The sequence below is a fragment of the Vespula vulgaris genome, chromosome 5, assembly GCF_905475345.1.
Source record: "Vespula vulgaris chromosome 5, iyVesVulg1.1, whole genome shotgun sequence".
NCBI lineage: Eukaryota > Metazoa > Arthropoda > Insecta > Hymenoptera > Vespidae > Vespula > Vespula vulgaris.
The window spans coordinates 8,014,049-8,025,292 of NC_066590.1; the positions used below are offsets into that span (position 1 = coordinate 8,014,049).

General features: G+C 34.0%; 1 protein-coding gene across 1 annotated transcript; it reads left to right on the forward strand.

Moving 5' to 3' along the window:
* Nucleotides 1-14: 14 nt before the first annotated feature.
* Nucleotides 15-10,869, forward strand: LOC127064176 (dual specificity protein kinase splA-like). Its single transcript, XM_050994833.1, has 8 exons — nucleotides 15-2,145; nucleotides 5,698-5,832; nucleotides 7,439-7,554; nucleotides 8,827-9,261; nucleotides 9,336-9,575; nucleotides 9,656-9,984; nucleotides 10,059-10,242; nucleotides 10,336-10,869. Exons 1-8 carry the CDS (start codon nucleotides 2,106-2,108, stop codon nucleotides 10,606-10,608), a joined length of 1,752 nt encoding a protein of 583 aa, XP_050850790.1. The 5' UTR covers nucleotides 15-2,105; the 3' UTR covers nucleotides 10,609-10,869.
* Nucleotides 10,870-11,244: the final 375 nt, after the last annotated feature.

An 11,244-nucleotide genomic window follows, 5' to 3' on the forward strand; every position in this document is an offset into this window, starting at 1 on the left:
CAAAAAACTTATAAATTGAAAAAAAAACATTTATTCCAAATTAATATAAAAAAAGATTTATATTCCAATAGATTCCAAATTTTCTTCGTATTCGTTGCATTATAAAGAAACATAATATTACGGTGGTCGTGTTTAATGAATAAAAAAGAAAAGAATAAACAGATAATGTAACTATAACTTCAACAAGAAGTTTTGGCTTTCAGACATAGTTAGTGAGTTATTTACAATCGGTTCATCATTGGCGTTTGACGAGATCACGTTGCCGATCAGAGAGTTCGATCATCTTTCATTATATGTAGTATATACCTTTCAATTTTCTCATCTTGCAATCAGAGTCGTTTCATATGTATATATATACATACATATATATACATATATATGTGTATATATATAAATATATGTATGTATATATATATATATATATCCCAACACCATTAACGGCAATGCAAAGGTCGATGATCGAGGAAGTAGAGAAAGGATGTGTTAGATCAAAGCGACAAAGAAAATCACGTAGTGATGCAGTAGACAAGCCTTGACCTACCTTTCCGATTAACCTTCGTATGGTCAAGTACATAATGGCATCTTCCAGGATCCTCATAGTAATCATCGGGATTAAATGAAAGTGACTACGATCTATCGAGATGATACAAACGAGTCTCGTTTGCGACGTATTTTATAGCAATCGATCAATCAGCGATCATCAGTGATTTGCAACAAATCAAGATATATCTTTCGTATCTCTCTCTCTCTCTTTTTCTCTCTTATCATAGTTGAACCAGTTATTTGTGAACGATAGATCGTGTTGTCATTTGGTGACAAAACAATATGTAACATGTACTTTGTACATATATCGTAGGATTACGTCAGTGAAATTATACTGTTGATGATATTATTATAGGTAAGTAAATGTTCGAGTTCACTTTTCGAACTGTTTCGACTTTCTCTTCAGAGGCGTCAAGACGTTATTATAATTGAAATCGATTATTAGTATGTATATAGGACAGCCTTCTATTTTCTTTTAGAATTTCTTAAAGAATTTAACACGGTACATCGATCGTCGTCCTACTTATATATATACATACATACATATATATATATGTATGTACGTATATTTATATGTATCATTAAATTCATTCGAGCCGATATCGATTCGATCGTTAATCAAATATAAGATTTATTAGATGAGAATTAAAAACCAATAAAAAAAAAGAAAAAAAAAATGAATTGAACAATCGTGCGAAAAAGATTAATAAATCTATAGAAGCGATCATTGACCTGACCGGTCCATGGGACAATCAATTTGTTTTTTTTCTCTTTCTCTTTTCGAACATACGGAGGACGATCCCGTTAACGCATACGTTTCGTGCGAGTGGGTCACCGGTACCATGCCAGCTTTTTACTCATAGCTACGTCAGTATACGTAGTAAATACGGGAATCGGTCTTTGGTTACATCGGATAAAATAATAGAAAGAGAGAAAGACAGGTCCGGCCTAATACAATGTCTTAAGAATTATATATCGAGATATATTAAGAATTCAACCTTGTATTCTTTTTCTTTTTTGTTTTCTTCTTTTTTTTTTGTTTTTCTTCTTCAACCTCTAACGAGATCTTATCAATACTCGATAGAAATCCTTCGATCGTATATAGATAGAATTGATCGTCTCTATCGTAAAAATGTAAAATAAAAAGAAGGATTTAATTATGATCATAATTAAGATCGTTATTCGATTTGAAAAAATACATGGAATATAAAAATATTTAAAGGATCGTTTTTAATATATTACGAAATTATGCGAAATGATATATAATTTGTATAGATCGTTATCGAAGTGATCGATGACGATAAAATTTACAAGGACTTTCTTTTCTTACGGCCCTGGATCGACCGGTCGTACTCTGAAAGTATCTCGCGTGGTTACCTTTGGAAGAGCGTATCCACGCGGTGTCAGTTTGTTTCAATCCACCGTACTAACGTGAACTCGTTCGTCCTTGCGCGGGAAAAAAATCTACGATCAGATCGAAGGACGAAAGGGATCGTCCTACGAAAGTACGAAAGATATTTTAAATCTCAATCGTGTGACGTCGATTGCGAGGATCGACGAAAATGAAGATTGCTGCGACCTTATTTCTTTTTGTCGTCGTTGGTGAGTAAAAAATTCATCGCAAATCAAATCGATATTGTATTTTTTTATAATGCAAACGTTTGATTGATTCGAAAGCTTTCCAATTATAAAACTATTTTGTCATGTATTATAGATATATATTTTTTTACGTTACTATAATGCAGATTGAAGTAACAGAAAAGAGATAATAAATTAAATTCTTTTACATCTTTTTTACTTGTTCATTTTTTTTTTTTTATTTTTTTAGATCACTGAAAATATATTTTATAATTATAATATCAAAAGGTACGAAAGTAATTACTGGTACAAATATAAGTTGTAAAAATTGTTAATTCTGCTTGATAAATGAGATTGAAAAGTTTTCGAATTTTCTCACACGTGGTATAATATATTTACGATAAATTAATTTACCATCGATCGATAAATCTGTAATATACATTGATATTTACATTGTAAAGACGTTTATTAGGATAAACTTTACTTGGGGTAGTTGTCAGGTATGGGGGACTCTTTGTAAATTTTGGATTCTGTGCTATCGACTCTCGACTTACACATTGACCGAACGCACCGCTCGCTCTTCTGACTATTAATAATTAATAACTTTTCTATTTTTCTCGCTATCTCTATTTTTATCTATTTCTATCTTCTCTTACCTTTACTAATTATTTTGCTTTCCAACATACATATTAGATCCTTGATAAATGAACGTAAAAATCCTAAAGATCATTAGCAAGTTATTATTCATTGATAAAAATATAAACGAATAATAAATAATAATTACGAGTAAATGATACTAACTAAAAGATAGATATATCATTTATTCGAAGATGATGTTCTCTCTCTCTCTCTCTCTCTCTTTCTCTCTCTTTTTCTCATACACGTACATTGTTGCTAGAAGACATAAAAAAAATATTTTATTTTAAAACAAAGATATTTTTCTTAAGAAAAAAAGAAAAAAAAATATTCTCTTAAATATACCTAGACAGATATTTTTCTACTTTTCTTTTTCATTTTCTTTCGTTTTTTCATAAAAAATATCAACTCGTTTTCACTCTTCACTTGTTTACGTGACGTACACTGTATAGTAAATGGAATATTATCGGTTTTGCGATCGAAACAACTCGATTGCGAGAAAGGAATCATCGAAGGGGAAAAAAGAAGTATCATAAGGACGATTTACGCATCGATGCAGGTGAACTAGAAAGTGCAAGAGTATCGATTTTCATTGGACGCAAAAGTCAATTCATTGGCATAAGATGTAGAAAAAGAAAGAGAGAGAGAAAATATGGGACGAAGGGGGACAAAAAGAGAAAGAAAGAAAGCGAGCAAACCGTCATAAACACCAATAGATAGAGAATTATATGTATATGTTATAGAGGAAAAGTATATCAACTTAATGAAAATTATAGATTATAAATGGCACGATCCCTTCGTTCGCTCTAAGAGTAATTATATATTTTCATTTCTTAGGTATGTAATAGGATCTACCGAAAATTAGATAGGCTTAGATATGACGATGATTAAAGTTGTTAGGTGAGGTGAAGGAAAGAGAAAAAAATATATCTATGTATTTACATATGTGAAACTATCGATTAAGTCGTTTTTCATTGACAAGCTAACGATACCTCATTATAATAAAGAGAAACTATTATTGTCGGTATATTATAATACATTTAACAATATCACGAATAAACTTTCTCTCTGTGTTTATCGAAATCTTGTAACATTTTCTCGGCGTTTCGTACGATACTTAAAATCTCTTAACGAAACTAATATTTTTCATTGATCGATCTCGCTTCATCGTCGTCTTCTTCTTCCTCTTCTGTTTCTTCTTTTTCCTCTCTGCCTTTTTTGAAATAATATAACCGTGTAGTTATGTATATTTTTGATATATGTGTGTATATATATATATATATATAAATGTATATTGTACATTGTATACTACATATAAGATTGAGTTAGTCGCGTTATATATTTTCTAGCAATCTATTTATCTTTTCGTTTGTTATAAGATGCAAAAAATATTTATGGCTCAAGGTAAGAGATAAAAAAGAAGGGAGTTGGCGAGATCTCATTCGCAAAACTATCGTATTCAGTTGGCAGCAGCGAAAGTGCAAGCAAGATGCGTTTTCATCGAATGAACGATTGTATCCGACGGACTTGTTGCGTCTATTTTATTGTTTGACGATAGGAAAGTAGTTTCGGTATACTAACAGCAGCATTAATCCATGGCGACCGGTTAACAGGCGAACGTTTAGTCAGACACTAAGTGTGTCACTAGGCTATGACACGATGACGTACCTCCGATCCGGAATTCGAATGTTCCCTTCCGAACGAATTCCAGAAAATTTCATTCGAAATTCGACAGATTTTTCACGCTCTCCTAATATCTAAAACAACGTTTCTTATTCTAAGAATGTAATGTGAAAAGAGTTTGCAACAAGTATTATTGTTTATAGCGTTTATATATGAATTGGTCAATAAGTAATGTCGACATTCTTAGTAAAAAAGAAACAGTAATGTTCAAACCAGCAGAGCTAATACTTTTTATTGAAAATTCCGATATTACTTATTGACTAAACCAATAATATTCTCTTAAGAAAAAAAGTAATGATAAGAAATAATACTCTAGCCACTGTTTTTACTTTATTATATAATAAAATGTCAAAAATTGTATCTTTTACTTATTACTTATTACCTGATCGAATATCAAATTATGAAGACGCGTTCGTGTCGCGTTAGAGAACAATTCGTTAATTTTTTGTTTATGTTATTCAAGAAAAGATTAATTCTTTTTTGTATCTGCGTAAAGAGATAGAAATGACTTATCCTCGTTTTCTTTATTCTCTTCTTTTTCTTTCTTCTTGTTAATGTTTTTTTCGTTAAAGTTAAGCATCTCCGTTCCGAAGGAACACATTGGCTTTTAACGTAAAGTTCGTGAGAGATTTCCAAGAGTATTGTCTAGGTTGTGTCTAAGGATCCAGATCGAGACGATCATCGCGACTCTTAACTGTAATTTCTGATTCTTCGTGCTCGCGTCTAACTGTCCGTGTAACGGTAGAACGCGTGAAAAAGATTATTGCACGTCTACGAGCGATAATAGCAGCAAGACGGTAAACGAAGATCCCGATTTCAATTTAAGATACTACTAATCCTTCATGGCAATTTGTTGAGGTAAAGAAGATCGTGCTTCCGTTCGTTCGTTCGTTCGTTGTTCAGTGGTTAAATTTAAACAGGTGAAAGAGACATTAGAGAGAAAGAGTAATAGAAGGAAAAATAAAAAAGAGAGAAAGAAATAGAAATAGAGATCGTTTGCGTTTTCCATTGTTAAAATGAACGATGATGACTTCGACGGTCAAAAAGAGAAAACTTGTTGAAATAATAATAATGAAATACATTTAGACTCGTGTTGACTCGACTTTACAAATTCAATTGACGGAGGATCAATAGCACAGATGAAACATTTGTCAAGATTTCAATATTCAATGAGAGAAAATATTTTTTATCGGTATGGATCCCGATTGAGTTTAAATATCAGGGGATCCATCAAGTTTTCTTCCGATTTGGTTGCAGGCTGCACATGGCGGGCTACGCTAGGCACATGCGTCTTTCAATCCGACTTCGGTTTTGCGCTTAACTGCGCCTTCAAAAAATCTGGCCTCTTCCGGGTACGAAACCTCGGAGGTGTCAAAGGTTACCTTGGCTTGGGTGAGTGGAAACGTCGATCGTTCGCATCGATTTCGGCAGATCAATCCGACAATCGAGGATCTTTCTTCTCGAGATTCATTCGTCGAAATCTATCTCGTATCTTCGTTTTATATGTTTTCATTTTTTTTCCTTTTTTTTTTTTTTCAACGCAACGATCATACCGCGTTCGAAAAATCGTGTTACGTATTAAGTCGAGATGGCGTAAAATCGAAGATTTAGGTTTTTATTTATATTCTATCGAGAAGAAAAAAAGGAATGTTGGACTTCATATTATTTGTTTTCTTTTAATTTTTTTCTTCTCTTCATTTGCATTTCTTCTTCACGCTGAATTATTTAAAGAGAGAAAGAACTTCATCTTACGTGAGGTACTTTCTATATATACACAGACATATATATATATATATGTACACAGCATATATATATATACACGTAATATTCATTACTGATATCTCACGGGGATTAATCACCGTGTCGAAATTTTCGTTTTGATTCTCTCAGATTTGTATGATATTTGCGAAACGTCAATCATCAAGAATTCAAAAATAATCATCGTTACGCGTTTAACTCAAGCAACGACACGATGATAGACATAGAAAGTTTGAATCGTGACTCTTTCTCTTCGTCATATACATATATCGCAATGAACGATATTATTTCATTTTTCCTCGATATCTTACGTGCACAAATTTCACGTGGCAGCGAAATTATAGAGATCGGTCGAACGAATCCACCGGAAAAGGGTAGACATAATATTGCTAAAAGGTAATACATATATTGTACATATAAATCATCTGTGTTACGTCATTATTAAAGGACGATTAACGGTTTAACAATGAAAGAAAAGAAAAAATAAAATAAAATTAGTTCCTGTTCGAATCAGGAAAACTTTCGAAAATCTATCGGAAGTGAACGAGCGTAACTCAAGTGGCACTTCATCAAGATGCGTATGATACAGCAAGTCGAGTGTAAAAGCATGCGTTTTCAAGCTATAAACATAACCACTGTAATGTGTACAAATATAAATATATATATATATATATATATATATATATATATATATGCATGTATGTATGTATATACGTATATACTGAACATAGGTACGTACTTGTATAGGTACAAGCGTGAAACGCACCTGCAACTTTCAGTTTGCAAGTTTACAGGCGTTGCCCTCTAACCTACTTCAATCTCGTATTCGCAAACGTTAAAAAAAAAAAAAAAAAAAAACAGGAAAAAAAGCGATTATGGAGATGGTTTATTCATTACATTGGCTTGACCGAGTTATCGAGAAGAGAACAAGCTTCTCGCTATTCTACTGGACCATTTTGTCGACGAAAGAAAAGGAAAAAGAAAAAGAAGAAGAATAAAAAAGAAATAGAAGAGGATATTACTATTCATGCGAAACGAATCCCATAAAACGTGATGTAACATTTGCTTGGCTAACGTTTCTACGGTTTGGGATATACGGTGTAACCTTCTCCTCGACTTCTTTCTATCAGCTGGTTACGAATCTTTTACGAAATTTTATGTGTTAACACGAAAATCTATAGGGATACTTTCCTTCGACAAATTTGCCCTCTCTTTTTCTTTATTCTCGTTTATCTTGCAGGATTCACGGTAGGTGACGAGCTAGGATTTAGGGAGTCCCTATCGAATGTGGAAAGTGCAAGAAGGAGAAGCGTACAAACTGGAAAGACTGGTCTTTCTGTTGGTTCTACAAACTTGGTAAGAATTATATCTTCTTAATTAAACTCACAATTATTTGTTACAAAATCTCATCGAGTCGCTTCCACAACGATTTCACGTTATGTTACATTTAACTTAAAACGTTATGTAAAGCGAAGATGGTTTCTCTTCAAAAAAAAATAAAAAAATAAAAAAAATAAAAAGAGGCAGAGAGAGAGAGAGAGAGAGAGAGAAGAAAATAAACAAGTAGTTGGATATGTCAACGCATAAAATGTCGTGATTAGGCATAAATCTTTGTTCCACGTTTGGAAATTAGTTTTTAACGAGAAAGAAATAGCGATTATAGACCGTTCGAACTCTTCTCTTTTTCTTCGTAACTCAAAGAACACGTGTACGTATCTCTATATGTATATACATACATACATATATATATATATATATATGTATGTATGTATGTATGTGAGTATGTATTCCTCTTTACTATGGTGTAACACGGCTACCGCAATTCTCACTCTAACGTCGTTCCATGTATTTACTTGCAAATCAATTACGTTCATCATCATTTATGTACTATGAAAAGCTAGGAAAAGCACCGAGAACGCAAATTCGATATCATAAATTTTCATCGAACCTTAAATCTTCGTATATGTTATTTTTATGCGGATGAAAAAACATAAAAAGAAAAAAAAACAATTCGATAATAACAATCCACGAAAATTGCTGAGGACGTAAAAAATTCTTTTCTAAAAATTGTTTTCTATTTTGTTCGTTTTGCAAGATACAAAGTAAGTATCTAAGTATATGTTTCACGTACTTAGATCGGCCTTGTAGTAATTGGTGCATGAATGTCGATACAGCTTCGTTCACGTATGTTCGTTCAATTTACACGCATGAGAACTTGACTATGCGCTTGCACGATTCGATAAGAGAATTCGAACATAACTAGACATGAATAATTCATTATTCGAGATAAAATGAGACTATGGCTTTCTTAACCGAAACGTTAAAAAAATGATGATTTTTTCGTAAGAAGACAAGTTATATAATTCGTTGTGAAGTCCCCTTATTCGATAGTTCTCGACTTACGATATATACTCGTCGAGTCTATATCGTCGAGTCTACTTTCGATCCCGTGATCTTTCGACAGGAGAAAAATAATCGAAGGCACTTGTCCAATCTCGATTCGATACTTAACGTATAATGTACCCTCTTTAATCGGTGTTACTAAGTTTATCGATAATGAAGCTTCACGCAAAGTGATCTAAAAACATGGAACATTTTTTATTTTTAACAACGTACGTACATTCATAGGCCACAAACCGGAACGATAATCAACAAAAAGCAAGACAAGTGGTACCTCCTTTCAAACCTTTGCCAGTAGGGATGAGCCGTCCAATGAGTCAACAACCGGAACGTCAAAAATTGGTAGTTCAACAAAATTCAACGGCTCTTAGGACGGTAGCTGCACCGTCCTTGGGTACACAAGAAGATATGATAAAGTATCAACAACAACAGGAGGCAAAGTTGAAGCAACAGCAAAAGCTTCAACAGGAGACTCTTGCTTTGCAAGTGTTGAAGCAACAGAGACAACAACAGCAGGAAGCGATGCGTCAACAGCATATACAAAAGATGCAACAACAATACAAGCAACAACAGTTGTTGACTCAGCAACAACAGCAACAAAAGCAACAGATGATGGCTCAACAGCAAAAACAGATTCTCGCGATGCAAGCCAAGAGGATACAGGTTAACCTTTCGACCTTCGTTGTTAGAAATTAGAAATTATTTCGGAATAACGTTAATCCTTGAAATTTCAATAGGCCGCGATCGCAATAGCAACTACAACGAAAGCTCCTAATGTCGTCCCAGCGATAACGAATATAGTACAATCCGACCATTTAAAACCTGTTTCGGCGGCACTCACTTCCACGGCTAGCAATGGCTTACCACCTTTCATCGCCATGCCTCAATCGTCTTCCAGACTTACCGATAGGATCAGCAATAGCGCTACGGTACTCGACGATTCTGATAATGAAGTATCTAAGGACGACTATAATCAGGTATTACACGCTGTGGAATCTTAAAAACGATCGCAAATTATATGGTTAATAAGAAGTATATATACTTGTTCCTCTCTTAGCTTCCGTTGCCAGGCGAAGAAGCTGCATCCTCTGTGAATAAAATGACTTTGCTCTCTCTGCAACCAATCGCGACGGCCGAACCCGCTCAAAGTTTACCTCTTCAACAAAATGAAAAACGACAGTCGTTACCAGCTTCCTTACCTTCGTTAGCACCGATTCAAGGGATGGAAACGTCCTTGAAAGCATTAGCCGAGGCAAGTAATATAACGCTCGAAGCGTTAGAGGCAGCTATCCTTTTGAGGCAGCAACAACTTATGCAGAAACAGATGGGACCCAGTACAACTAGCACGACGACGACCACGACGACTCTTTCGCCCCTCGTTAAAAAGTATTTACTTTAACAAGCCCATATAATTATTTTTAATTACTTTACTTTCGATTAATAATAACTTTATTCCTCAGCAAATACGGTAATCCCGCTGCTACGAAAGTAATGAACGCTCCGCACGAATATTATCCCGTAGGATACGACAAAAACTTTGACGATAATTTTGCAAGTCGAGTTGATCTACCTGACACCAGTTTCTACTGTGGCGATCAAAAACATTTTCCAGGTCTTTACGCCGACGAGGATTTAGGATGTATGGTAAATATTTTGTTTTTTTCATTTTTTTTTGTTCCTTTGTCTTTCTCTTTGTCTTTCTCTATTATCGGTTCGATTAACGATCATTTCGTTTAGGTCTTTCATGTATGCGCATTAACCGATGACGGCCTGATCATGAAGAGCTTTCTGTGTCCCGAGTCTACGCTTTTCGATCAAACGATCCTGAAATGTAACTGGTGGTTCTACGTCGACTGTCCAGCTTCGAAAAATCTCTACGACAGCAATATTCCAATCAGCAAGAGTTATCAGCTGATGAAGGCTCTCGCATTTTTCTCTGCTTATAAGAATCACGATAACGGTACCGTTTCAACGAAGGAAAATATAGACAGTGACGTTGCTCGAACGTAATATTCGAATTATCTGATAAAAGAATAACGTCGATAATTCATCGCTCTTCTCCTTTTATATTCGTAGCCATTAATCTTAATCAAAAAAAGGGGGCGTATGACGTCGCCGAGTCATCCGTGCATTAAAGTTATCTAAGAAAAACCGTCGAGAAAAAAACAACAAAAAAGAAGAAAAAAAAGAAAGAAAGAAAGAAAGAAAAGAAACGAAACGCACAACTTCATCAGCGAGATATACGTGAACTTAATCATTTTTTAAGTAGGAGATAATGGTCTCGTCGAGTTTTATGTATCCATCGATACGACGGTATGTCTGGGTCTTTTGTATGCTTGTGTATGCGTGTATATAATTTATTTCATATTAACGGTGCAACGGTGTGAATACTTTTCTGCAGCGCGCTAACATTGTAAATAGTTGGTTAAATCTTTAACGCGCGTTTTATTGTTAATATACATTCATATATACATAGATACATACATACATATATATATGTATGTATGTATGTATGTATGTATATATTAATTATGTCATTATATAATACTGTAATATTCACCTCATAGGATTGTTGTATCCTACGTTTGTGTTATCTTCTTTTTCTCGAAAATGTTCGAAGCAGCTTGTCTCTTAATTTATTAATAA